Source organism: Schistocerca serialis, chromosome 2 (genome assembly GCF_023864345.2).
Source record: "Schistocerca serialis cubense isolate TAMUIC-IGC-003099 chromosome 2, iqSchSeri2.2, whole genome shotgun sequence".
Taxonomy (NCBI): domain Eukaryota; kingdom Metazoa; phylum Arthropoda; class Insecta; order Orthoptera; family Acrididae; genus Schistocerca; species Schistocerca serialis.
In genome coordinates, this window is record NC_064639.1 from 550,817,115 (window position 1) to 550,832,220 (window position 15,106).

At 41.0% G+C, this 15,106-nt stretch overlaps 1 protein-coding gene across 2 annotated transcripts; it reads right to left on the minus strand.

Moving 5' to 3' along the window:
• Window positions 1-1,210: 1,210 nt before the first annotated feature.
• Window positions 1,211-11,278, minus strand: LOC126457548 (uncharacterized). Of its 2 annotated transcripts, XR_007585487.1 has the most exons (6): window positions 11,151-11,278; window positions 7,539-7,766; window positions 7,407-7,451; window positions 5,002-5,235; window positions 1,334-1,453; window positions 1,211-1,276 (listed from the first exon to the last, which is right to left on the minus strand). XR_007585487.1 is itself a non-coding variant. In XM_050093954.1 (5 exons), exons 1-5 carry the CDS (start codon window positions 11,196-11,198, stop codon window positions 1,388-1,390), a joined length of 621 nt encoding a protein of 206 aa, XP_049949911.1. In that variant the 5' UTR covers window positions 11,199-11,278; the 3' UTR covers window positions 1,211-1,387. The 2 variants fall into 2 exon arrangements, 1 of the variants encoding a protein (XP_049949911.1); XM_050093954.1 differs by having other exon boundaries at window positions 1,211-1,453.
• Window positions 11,279-15,106: the final 3,828 nt, after the last annotated feature.

The following is a 15,106-nucleotide window of genomic DNA, read 5'->3' on the forward strand; positions in this document are numbered from 1 at the left end:
TTCCCTGGTGTACATTGTTGACTACAACGTTAGAAAATGGAGTTTATCGTTTATATTTTGAAGCTGTTAGAGCGTTATATAGTGGAACAACTTGTAGAATTTAAGTCAGTGCAAAAATACCTGGAGGAATTCCCTTGCTTTAGCACCTCTATTATTTAAAATATACTAGAGTTCACCTTAAGTTTATGGAAATGTTTCTGTTGTAAACCGGGTATTTCTATAAATGAACAGCTATTCAGTTTTCATTTTGCTGAAAACCAAGTCATTTTTACATAGGATGAGGATGGCATGAACTAAATGGTTAGAAAGTCACACAGAGAATATCAGAAATGGGATTTAACCACTAATATTGAGAATACAGAGTATTTGGATAGTGGTGGAGTGGGTAAAGAGCTAACAATAGATTTTGGGATATTAAGGTATCTGGACTCTTATAAATACTTGGGGGGGGGGGGGGGCGGGTCATTATTAAAAAAGATGGATCCACTAAAAGTGAAATTAAGAACCGTACTATCCAAGGTAAATAAGCAACCAGGCAATTAAATGAAGCTTTACAGAGAATGCAGATTAGTTCAGAAACTAAGATTAGATAATTTAAAACAATTGTAGAAAGTATAGCAACGTCTGGAGCATAAATATGGAAATAACAAAGAATTAAGAGGAACTTATTGTCAATGGAGATAGGACTTTGGAGATGTTGCTGTAGGTTCTCACACTAGGAACGACATTAAAAACGAATACATACGTAAGAGAATAAACCTGCACATCACAATAATGAATATAATCTAAGCAAAACAGTTGATATGGTAAGGGCAAGTCAGCTGTTTGGTAAGGATAGATGGTCTAAGAAGACAATGGAATGCATGAAAACTTCATTGGGAGATAGAGTCAGAAGTGCTATTGTCAGAGAAGAATTTCCAGTCCGGAGATTATAAATATGAGACTTTGGAAGTCAGGATGCGAGAAACAACAACTTTGTTGCATCAAATCGTAAAAATAATAATATTAAAACTTGAGACATGGCGCTTAAAATTGCAGCGGTTCATTTTTTGAACCTTATTTGGCTAGCTAAGTATCTTGATATACTACTTACAATTCATCTTCATATCTTTACTCAACATTTCTGTTAATTCATCATCTGACATAGACACCAAAATATTAGTTAAGAAGGGAGATAATAATCACACTTGTAAATGAAAGAATCTCTGTATACTATTTGAACTCAACTTTTATTCTACCGCCAAGATAAGAAAATTTATAGCATTCTTAATAGAAACTCCAATGTTATTGTTTGGGTTTGGGGAAGGAGACCAAACAGCGAGGTCATCGGTCCCTCCAATGTTATTGTTGGGAGCTTTAGCTTATCAGTCATCGACTGGATGCTGGCCTAGTTGCTGTTCTTGTTGACCTCCGCTGAAGCCTTGTCGAGCAGAGACTGGACGTTTTGCAGACTCTGTAACACAGTAAAACGGGTAATCAGTAAGGTGTTCAAAAGTGAAAGCTGAAGTGAAATCTTGTGGATATCACTTCAAAGGAATATTTGATAAGAGGAAATGAACTGTGGGAAAGCATTCTAGAGCAGAGTTACAGGACACATTTGCACTGTCGAACTGCAGTGGACTCAAGAGTGCTTGCAACCATTGCTGCAGGTAACAATCGTTCGACCGTCCGATTAAGCACAATAATAGGAAAAAAATTTACGTCCATATGAGTGTTCGGGGTGAATGTATTGTGACTGGTCCGTAAGTCGTTCAGCATGTTACTGGCGTGTTTACCTAAGTGGCACATTGACGAGTACTTTTTAGTCACTTGCTTTCTGGACACGTTTATCTGATCTTTCGCTCCTTACAGAACGTAGGATTTTAGAAGAATTATTTACTCTTCACTTCCGTAATCTATCAGTGTCGCTACATGTAAAAGATACACACCTGTCTGATATTCTGTTTTAAACTATACATACACTTAAATCGAAAAAATAAAGCAGTTATGTTCCTTTCATTGTTCAATAAATTAATGCTGGGGTTTCTAGTTTTGCGAATGTGTAATTTCTCTTCAGTCACTATATCAGTTCGTGAATTTAAAAGTAGGGGAGTCATAATTTGAATACATCACGATTCCTAATTACATTTATTACGCAAGTTGTATTTCGATCCCTGCCCACAATCCAGAACATAATCTGCACATCTCTGAATATATTGCTGAATCTTGATAGGGACAAGCTATATGGCGTACTAATCTATCAAGAAGCATGCAAAAGTTCGTTAATACGAAGTCTTTTAAACAGAATCTCCACATGCATTTTTCAGCTAACTAACGTGTTTATTCATGGAATTAACAACTGACCTATGTAGAGGAATGTATTCGCTAGAGTTGAGATAACGTTGCTTTCTTCTACATTTTCTATGAACAATTACATCTGCTTAGGTTGGGATTTGGTAGCATCTTTATTAAATCTTATATACATTTTGATAGTAAAAATTAAAGAATGTGTCCAAAAGAATATGAATTCCTTTGAATGGAGTTGAAAGCATATTGTATTCTATTTAGATTTTAACTTCTCGTCACTGTTTCATTAAATTTTTACAACAATATTTTTTCCATATCGGCCCTTCTTTCGAGCAAAGCAATGACGCCTTAGAAACCAGATAGGAAATGGTAATGCTGTATTTCATGTGACTGTATCGTCTTTTACGCTGAAAAATGTTACTTGAAGACATAGACTGGGTCAGTATACATTAATAGAGCGGAAAGTTTTGGTGCTTTATTTTTCTCTTGTAGATCTCCGAAAATACACTGCTGCTATTTCGAAATCACGCACGAAATGGCCTCTGAAACGACAACCGATGATTTTGCAGTACTTTACAATAATTAGAGATATGTGTCATTTGGAGGTTATAACTTTGGAACCCTGTTTGAAAAGGGATAGTTTTGATACCTCATCACTCAGCAAGCCATGTGCATATATCAGACACGTAGACTGATGTGCAAAGAACACGATAGCATGCGCGCTGTTCTCCGTCAACTCTTTTACAATCACCTTATGATACAATGTATTTTCTTTACAACTAGGCAGACTTCAACACTTTTGAAAAGTCAAGACAGAAGGTAATTAAAGACATTAGCTGCCAGTGGGCACTAATTTACAAAAATGGTTGGTTCAAATGGCTCTGAGCACTATGGGACTCAACTGCTGTGGTCATCAGTCCCCTAGAACTTAGAACTACTTAAACCTAACTAACCTAAGGACGTCACACACATCCATGCCCGAGGCAGGATTCGAACCTGCGACCGTAGCAGTCGCACGGTTCCTGACTGCGCGCCTAGAACCGCGAGACCACCGCGGCCGGCCACTAATTTACATTGAAGAGCTAAAGAAACTGGTACAACTGCCTGATATCGTGAAGGGCCCTCGCGAGCACGCACAACGACGTGGCATGGACTCGACTACTGTCTGTAGTAGTGCTGGAGCGAATTGATACCATGAATCCTGCAAGGCTGTCTATAAATCCGTCGGCGTACAAGATCTCTTCTCAATAGTACGTTAAAAGGGATACCAGATATGCTCAATAATGTTCATGTCTGGGGAGTTTGATGCCCAGCGGAAGTGTGTAAACTGACGAGAGTGTTCCTGGAGCCACTCTGTAGCAATTCTGGGCGTGTGGGAAGTCGCATTTTGCTGCTGGAATTGCCGAAGTCCGTCGGAATGCACAGTGGACATGAATGGATGCAGATGATCAGACAGGATTCTTACGTACGTGTCACCTGTCAGAGTCGTATCTAGACGTATGAGGGGACCATATCAATCCACCTGCACACGCCCCACACCATTACAGAGCCTCCAACAGCTGGAGCAGCTGCATGGACACGCAGGGTCCATGAATTCATGAGAATGTCTTTATACCCCTACACATCCATCCGCTAGATACAATTCGAAACGAGACCGTCCGACGAGGAAACATGTTTCCACACTTCAACAGTCCAATGTCGGTGTTGACGGGTCGGGTACACGAGATAGGCCTTCAGCTCCTAAACCCCATTTGGATGATGTTTCGTTGAATGGTTCGCACACTGCCACTTGTTGGTGGCCCAGCACTGAAATGTGCAGCAATTTGCGGAAGGGTTGAACTTCCATCACGTTGAACGATTCTCTTCAGTCGTCTTTCGTCTCGTTCTTACAGGATCTTTTCCCGGCCGCAGCTATGTCGGAGATCTGATATTTTACGGGATTCCTCATATTCACGATATACTCGTGAAATGGTCAACCGGGAAAATCCCCACATCATCGCTACCTCGGAGATGCTGTGTCCCATTGCTCTTGCGCCGACTATAACACCACGTTCAAACTCAAATCTTGATAACCTGCCATTGCAGCAGCAGTAACCGATCTAAAAACTGTGCCAGATAGGCGCTGCCGACCGCGGCGCCGAATTGTGCCTGTTTAAATATATGTGTATTTGAATACACATGCCTATACCAGCTTCTTTGGCGCTTCTGTTTATATCAACCGGGAATGTTGAAAATCGGGCTGGGATTAGAGACCGGATCTCCTGTTTACTTGGCAGATGCGCTGATCACAACGTCATCCGGACACACTTGCTCCTACACAGAATACGCTGGCATGCCTCTCGTCAGATCCAAGTTCTCAGCTTCTCCATACGCTGCTGATGTAGTGCCCCATGCCCATTATCCTCATTACTCGTGGCATGTCGCCGATGCCCGAAGAGTTCGAGCATGGTGTGTGTCTGCACTGAAGTGATCACTGGCCGTCCTCACCTTAATTCTATATATGTGGCACCTGCTCTTTCGGACATGTCCGAAATTTCACAGTTGATGTAAATCAATTCTCACTGGCAGCTAATATCTTTAACTCCTTTGTGTGTTGATTCATAGCGACTGTAGGATCAAAACGGTGTCTGTTCTTTCGGACTTGTTCGAAAGGACAGACACCACACATACATAATTCGAAAAGTTTTAACAGTGTCGTTCATATAGAGTACTCACCTGCTGGATGGAATTCGTGATGCCCTGGATGACTTGGCTGGTGGCGTCGGTCTGTGCCTTCTGAAGTTGTTCCAGCGCCGCCTCTCCGCGCTGCACGAACTCCATAGCCTCCTCAAAGTTCTCGTGGGTCTTGGTCGAGATTGCGTTCACTGCATTCTGCAGATTAGTGGAGGCTTCCTGCACCCACTCCGCCGCCTCTTGCGAGATTTGCTGTCCGGCTGAGACAATCGCTTGCTGGAAAGCACAATATAATATTAACGAGTCACTGTGCATTTAGGATACAGCTCCCCCCCCCCCCCCCCGCCCCTCCTTTGTGTTTGTGTCCCAATGAGATCGCAATAGATTTTAAGCAAATGTACTAGCACCTCCTCCTTATAATCTTAAAATTCCATACAAACCAGTTCATAACAATTTTTTGCGAAAAATTACTTTGCCAAGATTACTTTGTCCATCTCCTGTAATTTCTCACTGAGTACAAATGATCTATGAAATGTTTTTATATCATTTAGGTTTTACCTACATGCATTCGCATTACTTTTTGTGAAATGACGTTATCCCTGAACACCAGAAAAGGCGATATGTTTGCTTATAAACTGACGCTAGTTCGAGTAATTAGTTTTTAATGATGCCCGCAGTAAATGAATACCATAAACATTGTCATTTGGTGTCATACTATTCAAAAGTATATAGCGTAAGTCAGTTAATGCGAAGAGTACTAAAGAAGATAAATACGATGAAAATTACAGGGCCAAGAAAGTTGATATCATTGTCAACCGTGTGGAAAGAGTATATTAAAACTGAGAAGAAGAAAAAACCTCTAGTGCCGATACCATTAAAATCGAATTAAGCTCTGAATTGCTTATAATGCAACTCCATCTGTAAAATTCCAAATATTTTGCACGTTTGCTGTATATACACTTCATTCCTATAACCTCTACTAGGCGAAATTAAGACATTAATGTTATAAATGTCACTAACTGCAATATTATTCTTTATTTTGAATTACATGATTGAGTGGCTAGGAATGCTTTTATAAGCCAAAGAGTCTAATATAGTGAAGGGCATACTATTGTCCCACTAACGAATTAAAACAGTTTCAAAATTATTGTACTCAACACTGTCTTCGGAAAATTGTTGTGAAGCAAATGCCGGCACTGAAAATCGTTTACGGGCCCTCGCACATATTCCCACTGTGGAACAGTTTTGTTCAACACACAGCACAATGTTTGGAATCTTCTGTACCATGCCCAGTTGAATAGGCAATGATGCGTGGAAGAAAATTAACTCTTTGCTTACTCGCCTGCCGAAGTTGTAGGGTAGTCAAAAATGAAAAAAACAAAAATGAACTGTGTGTTAATATGCAAATTTGTTGCTAACATTCAAGTTAATTCTGAAATCTGCTTCATGCCCTACAGCTCACTTGAAACTCATATTCAAAGTTCTTATGGATGAATGTAGCTTCGACATCCACATTTGAAAGGAACCATTGAGTCTTCCAATTTTGACACTCTTCTTAATCGTAGACTTTTTGTCACTTTCTCTCAAAAGTGCATGAGTTTCACAAGTCACTGTCACTTCATTTCATCTTCTGTATCCGTGAAAAACTCCGACATCTGTAATGCCACTTCAAAAGTGCAAGGCTGTGTATTACTAAGAAAATTATTCTTAACATGCAAGTTACAGTTACGGACTGCCCCTAAGGAAATATCTGTTAATAAGGAGTTCATATTACAGTTTCAAACTGTTTTTGAATATTTGCACATTTGTCAGCTTTTCGTATGGTAAACGAGCGCCCCCCTCTCCTTCACCAAACTTCGTTTCTTGTGCATCGACAGCCCGGTCGTTAGAGTGATGGAGCGACAGCAGAACATGAACAAAACCTGCACTCCATAAAGCTCAGAAACTCGTCAAACAGCCACAAACAAACAAAAGATTTTCGCATCCTTTAGAAAATTGTTCCTGGGAAACAGCGATTCAAAAATTAGGATTGAAGTTACGAAAAACAATGTTGTATCGTATGAAAGTTGTTAAAATTTAAAACTTGTTAATCAGGTGATCCGTTTAGATCGTAGTACGGTCATCATCAGACAATTAAAGCTTTATGATGACCGCTGGAGAGAACAGGGAGAAGCAGCATAGTAAGTAGCGACGATAAACACTGATGGAGCCAATCTCTCCAGCCATTGTTATGGAGTTTTAATGGTCTGATGTGATCGTACCACGACTGAAACCGTTCACCTGGTCAGTAAATTCTAAATTTTAATAAGCTACATGCGATCCTGGATTGTTTTTACAGATGCACATTTTATAAAAAATTTTATGTGCAAACCCATGTTCTTTCAGTTGAAATGCAAAGTTAAATACGTTGACTTTTTCCCCTTAAAAAAAAAGTAACGAGTCCTCACCTGTGCGGAAACTATGGCCTTCTGTGCGGATGCCTGAAGTTTCTCCTGCAAACAGAGAAGGAAAAATTTACAAAATAGCATGTGGAGACTCTAGTAGCGGCGGAAATCAATAACTGTAGAAGCCAAACTCACCTGAATGCTGTTCCAGGCGGCAGTGGTTTCGTTGTAGGCGTTCTGTATCCAAGAACCGACTTCCTTCGCGTCTTGCTCAGCACTTTCCACTATGTCCTGCCAGATCTTCTCGGCGTTCTCCGCGGCATGCTGGGTTAAGTTCTTCTGGACGTTGAAGATGTTCTCGAAGAAGTTGCCCACTTCAGTAAACCAGTCACTGATGCCAGGCGCTGGTGCAGCCGCAGTGCTCTGCACAACACAAGAGAAAGGAACATTTACGACCGCGACAGCTGCAAGGTCCTGCATGGAACACTCTCTGTTTCCGTGTCCCTAAAGCAATCGAGTATTCTGGATGAAGTATGATAACGTGATTTCGAGCAACCTACATGCGTCTTTTTACATTTATCGTTTGCTACTCAAGAAAACTAAGCTCTATTCTTTCGTTGGCTATCTTGTTTTAAGGCAGTCTGAAATGATTTATGATATCCATTGTCGTTACTAGACTACGTAGTATTTTGCAAAAATACGAAAACAACACATCATCGAGAACTGTATCACAGCATCATCGAACGCCATTCCACGCCTACATGCTTTTACCTATCTAGTAATGCGACATAAAACACTCAAATATTAAATATTCGTTGTTGGATCTCCGAAAAAATAAAACTAATACATGGTTGCAAAAAAATCCAGTTTGGTAAACCGCAACCATCACTTGGTTTAATACAAGCACCTGTTTCGAAGCGGAGTAGCCATATACAAATGTTGATATCAGGTTCCAGATCGCCGATTATTTTATTCTCAAACATTTTTCTTTCGGTTTAGACATGCATTATCTTACTTCCAGAACTTAATGACATATTAGTCACAGCTTACGTCTCTTTAAAGTTGTACTCAGTTTTAGATGCAGGAAGTCTAAGTATTTAGACGTAAACACTTCCTAGGATATCCTTCCAGTTTTAGATGAGCCAGCTCCACTCAAATCTAAAAATTAGGTGCATACAATAACGATGGAAGAAAAGAAGGAATGGAGTTTTGAAATCAACAGAGGGGTAGCTTTGTCGGAATAGGGTGGTGGATGAAACCATTTAAGCATTCGTACGAAACCACTGAAGGAGATCATGGAAAAGCTGGATCAGAGTCTGTGGAGAGAAGTGTAGAAACAACACGTCCTGAAAGAGAAAGGGCTGTCTTAACAAACGCGCCACCTTGTGGGAGTTGAATGTAGAAGAATCCACGTAATCACTGTGAAACTACACAAAGTAGCACTAGTTCAGATGTGTTGAGAATATTTTCTTTTCACTACAATTATAAACACGGAGAACCGTTAGCAATATACAAAAAAATCAGTAGGAGTAAACATTCAAAGCTATTTCACCTGCGAGCAAAGACATAGAAGGTCCAGTCACAAATATGTGACCACCGTCAATGTTCGACATCAACCACTTATAGACGGTAGGTGGCAGCAAGAGCAGTGGAGGATATATAAAGCATGAGGAGCACTCCGTCTTCAGGCCACGAGTGGCCTACCGGGACCATCCGACCGCCGTGTCATCCTCGGTGGAGGATGCAGATAGGAGGGATATGGCGCCAGCACACCGCTCTCCCGGTCGTAAGATGGCATTCTTGACCGAAGCCGCTACTATTCGGTCGAGTAGCTCCTCAATTGGCATCACGAGGCTGAGCGCACCCCGAAAAATGGCAACAGCGCATGGCGGCCTGGATGGTCACCCATCCAAGTGCCGACCCCGCCCGACAGCGCTTCGGTGATATCACGTGAAATAAAGAGTTATGGCCTGCGGAATATTTTAGTGGCGTTCCCCGGGTGATCTCGCCAATCTGGAAGGCTCAATGGATCAAGAGAAGTATATATATCTATCCTCGAGGACCACGTCCACCCCTAAAAAAGATTTTTTTTTCCTGGTCATGATGATATCTACTACCAGGACAATGCAGCGCGTCACACAGCTCGTAATGTACACGAGCGTTCACTGAGCACCAGGATGAGTTTATCGTACGCCCCTGGCCAACACATTCCGCTTGCCACTTGCCAATCGACAGTCTGTGCGGCCTCTCCTGTCGGACTGTTGGCGTCATGAATTCTCAACCGAGAAATCTAGCGCAGGTGGCCAAGGCAGTGGAGTCGACGAGGCTCAACATGCCTTTTGTTACTTAGCAGAAACTCGCTGACTCTCTCCCTCAACTTCTCGCAACGGTACGCACTGCAAAGGGGTTTTTTTCAGGCCCTGACAGATGGGCACATTAATGTGGCTGGACAGTGTGTAGCTTTAAAATGCAAAGTGCAACTTTTAGTAACTTGATCGAAACAATAGAGGTGAATGTTGTCTTTAGAGAGTGGGAGTCTAACACTAATAAATTAATGGAAAACCCATTTCTGTCAGGAAATATAATATATTGGTCATTCTAAGCAGGAAAAGTTTAAGGTGACTTTCCAGTAATATTAGTGTATGCTGCGCGTCTGGAGTGGACACAACTCTTAACTTCAGTGACTCCTAGCAAAGAACGACAGACGAGTTTCGAGTTTCACGCAGTGGTTGACAGTTTTTTTTTTTTTTTTTTTTTTTTTTTTTGAGAAAAAACTATTTGCAAACTCCCCATGTTGTCTGTAAAGCAGAGGTCAATGAGGAACGCATTGCCTATCTAGACACAAAAAGGCGATGTTGTTGTGCTCATAAACATTTTGTGATGCGAATGTCAGCTACAAACGTAATGCTTGTAGAAGTGTTTACATTGTACAGGCATAGCTGTCAGAAACACGTGAAAACTGTAAAAAGATTGACTTTATCTTCTTCTTAACTCGACAGAAGATGCAACGAAGAGCTGCACGTTTCGTCGCAGGATAGTTTAGTCGGTGCGGGAGGGTCACAGAGATGCCCAGAACACTCTAAAAGAGAGGTGCGTTGCGTTACGGAGAGGTGTACTACCGAATTTCCGAGACTGTCGGAGCCGGAAGAGTCGGGCAACAAATTACTTCTTCCAACGTAAGTCTCGCGACATAACCACAATGAGAAAATTGGAGAAATTAGAGCTGATACGGAGATTTTGAGAAGTCTTTCTTCCCACGTGCAATTTACAAATAGAAGAGAAAACTGGGAAAATGTAGCGGTACCAGAAGTACCATCCGCCTCACACCGTAAGATGGTTTGTACAGTATAAATGTAGATGTAGAAACAGGCAGGGCACATAAAATACGCAATCGTCAAGATCACACAAAAAGAAATCGATTGAAGTGTATGTGGCTAATATGTGTACCGTAACGGAACCCAATTTCCTTTTTCTAGTAAATTACCTACTTCCAGTCCGCCCCCGGTAGCTGAGTTGTCAGCGCGACAGAATGTCAATTATAAGAGCCCAAGTTCGATTCCCGGCTGGGTCGGAGATTTGGAGATTTTCTCGGCTCAGGGATTGGGTGTTGTGTTGTCCTAATCATCATTATTTCATCCCCACCGACGCGCAAGTCGCCCAATTGGCATCAAAACGAAAGACTTGCACCCGGCGAACGGTCTATCCGACGGGAGGCCCTAGTCACACGATATTTATTTTACCTAATTCCAAATATAATGGAACATTTAGTGATTCTAAAGGCGTACAAACAAGTTCAGACTCTCTTACCTGCACTGCCAAGCCGAAAGCCAAGAAAATGAGCAGCTTAGAAGCCATTTCTGTCGATTTCTCTGCGAGGAGGCAATCTGACTGCCTGAAGAAGCCCTCGATATTTATAGGGTGCTCCTCCAAGGCTAGTGCCGAATGATAAACACGGCAACCATACGCTCACATGGCTGTGGACGTGTTTGCACAGGTGGAGTATAGGCGTGTTGATGTAAAGTGCCAACTAACTATTGCGATCCAAGGTTCGGAGTTACGCAGCTGCACTTACAGACACCGTCATTGGCAGAGAAATTGCATCAACTTCTCTCGCGCAAACGAAGGGTAATAACGTGCAGAAACTCAACTTTGATTACATCGTAATTCGATAACAATAAAAACCTACAAAGTCTGTTAATTTTTATATGAACATCAACCTAATGGCATATTATAAAGAAAGCAAATCCTGGATTGTACATATCTAAAACAAAGGAAACACAAGATGAACTTGCAAAATTTTTTTGCCACATTGTGCGCGGAGTACGTTAATTCTAAAGAACGGGAACTATGCTGAAGTTGTTCTTCATCTTATAAAAGAAGAGAAGCGAGACATAAAACACACAGAAATTAGCCTCACCTCCTTGATGAACATTATGATAAATATAATTATCACTAATGACATAAAAATACACTGCGATTTAAACGAGCAAATGAACTAATTGCATTTGGAAATAAATATAGCACAATGGAATGTTTACAAATAGCGAACGAAATCATAGCACTGAGCTACAACTATGATGTAGCACTTCGCCTGGGATTCATTATTCTGAGAAAACTATCAACGTAGTTTGTACTAAATTTGTATTAACAATCTTTGAGGAACAATGCACTGACTTATCCTACGTTAGTAACTCAACAAAAATTGATGCGCACTAATAACTTCCATTGAACTTTATGACGATAGCGGAAAGCCAGGATTGAAAGTAGAGTCATGTATGGAGATTTTGTATCGCCAAAATTACTGCCAGCAGCACTAGACGAAGTTTTCAAATCCGCAGATTGGGAAAAAGAACAAGCGATACGTGAGGATCGAACATACCTAAATCACCTTCGGTTTGATGATGAGATTCTGCGGCTCGCCTCCAGTGCACCTAGACTTCAGCAAGAAATGTAAGAACTTAATAGAGTAAGTTTGAAAGAACTGTTGAAATCAAGTTTAGTAAGACTAAAATAACATTTAATACATACAAAACCGCATGCGCCAATAATGAACTCTTAGAACCAGCTGGTGAGTTTTCGTATTTAGTGCAGTTGAAAACAATGACTGGATGGTCAGCAAGACAATTTAAAAACGAATAAAGATATTCTGATGTGCTTTCTATGAAGTAAATGAAGTCCTCATAATTAGTTTTCCACTTTGTCTGCTACACACGGTTAACAATCGTTGTGGATTCCTAATTTTAAGTAACAGAAATGGGATAAGGAATTTAAATGTGAAAACTATTCAAAAACTGAACGATATTCAGCCACCAATGAAGAAATGTAAATTAGAAATTACCAGAAGAGACAGCAAAACAAACTGGAGCTGTGGCGGGGTTGCTGGCGTCGCCTTTCGAATTCCTGGCGCCACTAGCTCGATCTGTCGTGTGATATCCCTCTGGTTTGAGGTCACTAAGATTTTTGCTCGAGGTTGTTGATGGGGACGGGTTGTGTTGTGGCGCGGCGAGTTGGTGAGTGGTAACTGAGCCAGGAGGACGGTGTGAGAGGTCTACCTGGCGAGTAAGGCGAGACGAGTGGTTGCTGGGCACACTTGGCCGATTTGAATCCGTGGCTGACTTCGAGTGCCATTTTCGTGCGTAGCCAGGCCAGCCAGCTCTGGGATGCGACACACCGATGAGAGAGTTGAAGCCAGTTTTGCTATGCTGAATGCTGGGCCCCCTTTGGAAAGAAGGGCCGCCTGTTTTCTGTTTGATATTTCTACTTATCTGAAGCTGCTATTACTCAAGGCCTTTCTGTTTTATATTTGTAATTTTACTTAACCGAAGCTGTAATTATTGAAGGCCCGCCTGTTCCCTTTTAAATAAATTAAGAGCTGTTTCATAATTTAGGCCTACCTGTTCTTATTGTCCTGCTATTGAGATCTGACATCTTACTCAGTCTGTGTTGCAATTAACTGAAACTGCGATTGCCAAAGGCCTACGTGTTTCAGAAGTGTTTATGTCAACAAAGTAGTAAAAGGAAATGACACATGATGGTGCATGGGACCTAACTTTTCGCCTCACATTGCTTTCTCCATATTGTAGGTTTAAAAACTAATGCTACAAGAAACAGGCTAAAGTGGAAGACATAATTAAGACTTTAATAAAAATAAAATGTAGCTGGGCGGAAAATCTAGTCACTGCATTGTGGATGTACCAACGAAGTACTTTTACGTTATCTGGAGATAGAAAGATGCATAAACGATGGCTTACTGTAAGATGAATATATAGAATCGAAAACTTCCTGGAGTAATGTGAGTGCACATAGGTGAAGGCCGTAATGCAAGGTAAAGTCAAGGGGAGTCGTTAATCTTCCAGTGACGATTGAAGAATAAAAGAAGAGAGTGACAGTAAATCTTGGCACAAGTGCCATTTCAGTATTCATTAAGCATGGCTATCTAACAATATAAGTTTAGTCTCAAATTATACGTATCTCCGGGAGACATCAAAACTGTTTGTACACCTTACAAACCAAAAAGAGAGCTTTAGCCTTTAGCAAGACCCTCGGGCTCACTGCGAACTTCAGATTACCTATAATCGTTTCATATTCCGTCACTTTGTACACGAAAACGTGCAGAAGCTATATATACAGGTTGGTCGGAAATAGTCTGAAGAGCTTGTGAGGGTGTTGCAGAGCAGGTTACGCGGAGGAATAATTGCTAAGAAAAAAATTCCATACGTTGCGCAGGTTCCTAATTAGTTGGAATTGAAGTTGGCCAATCAGGCCGAAACACGTGCCGAGTCAAATCGCCCGCCACAGTCAGACAAACTAAGGTGTTTGATTGTGTTGATCACAAAATATTACTGCAGAAGTTGGACCAGTATGGAATAAGGGGAGTAGCTCACGATTGGTTCACCTCTTACTTTTTAAACAGACGGCAGGTCGTTCTCCACAGTATTGAGCATGGCCATGACGTGCAGTGCCAGTGGGACACATTTAATTGAGGGTGTCCCAGGGATCGGTGCTGGGGCCGCTACTGTTTCTTATTTATATAAATGATATGCCTCCTAGTATTACAGGTGATTCTAAAATATTTCTGTTTGATGACGACACCAGCTTGGTAATGAAGGATGTTGTGTACAGTACTGGCACAGTATCAAATGATGCACATCAGTACATAAGTTCATGACTTGTAGGAAATAAACTGATGTTAAATCACAGTAAGTCTCAGTTTTTATAATTTCTAACACATGATTCAACGAAAACTGATTCCTAGGGGCTCAGATAGATTGTAAGCTGTCGTGGAAATCCCATGCTCAGGATCTTGTTCGAAAACTACATGCTGTTTTATTTCAACATAGGAATTATACAGCCAGCCGGTTGGAAATTAGTGTGTGGTGTCTTGACCTAGGTTTCGACACCTATTAAAGGTGTCTTCATCAGAATGAAATTTTGATAAACTGTAGAATTAGGTTGCGAAAAAGCAAATGGTCCGATTTTAGAGCAGCTATACTCAAATCAAAAATAAAACGTTCCATCCTTTGCCACGTGTGCCTAGCTGGGACCAACATCAATCTGATGTTACATGAATGAGCGGTTACATTTCAAACTTCATGTTCAGAAAAAACTCAAATTTTATAGTTAATTATCTCAATTTTTACCAAAGGTTTCAATAGATTTGGGAAATAGAGTTTCATACACCTGTAAGTATGGTCTGTATGCTATGCAAAATTCGTCGAAGAATCTTTCTTTAAAAAAAAATGGTTCAAATGGCTCTGAGCACT

Bases quoted from the DNA above. Each gene is read 5' to 3' on its own strand.
- LOC126457548 (XM_050093954.1), bottom strand. From the start codon at position 11,198: ATGGCTTCTAAGCTGCTCATTTTCTTGGCTTTCGGCTTGGCAGTGCAG. The intron at 5,236-7,406 runs GTGAGGACTCGT...TGTGCTTTCCAG, and splicing joins AGGCCATAGTTTCCGCACAG to CAAGCGATTGTCTCAGCCGG. The intron at 1,454-5,001 runs GTGAGTACTCTA...ACTGTGTTACAG, and splicing joins TCACGAATTCCATCCAGCAG to AGTCTGCAAAACGTCCAGTC.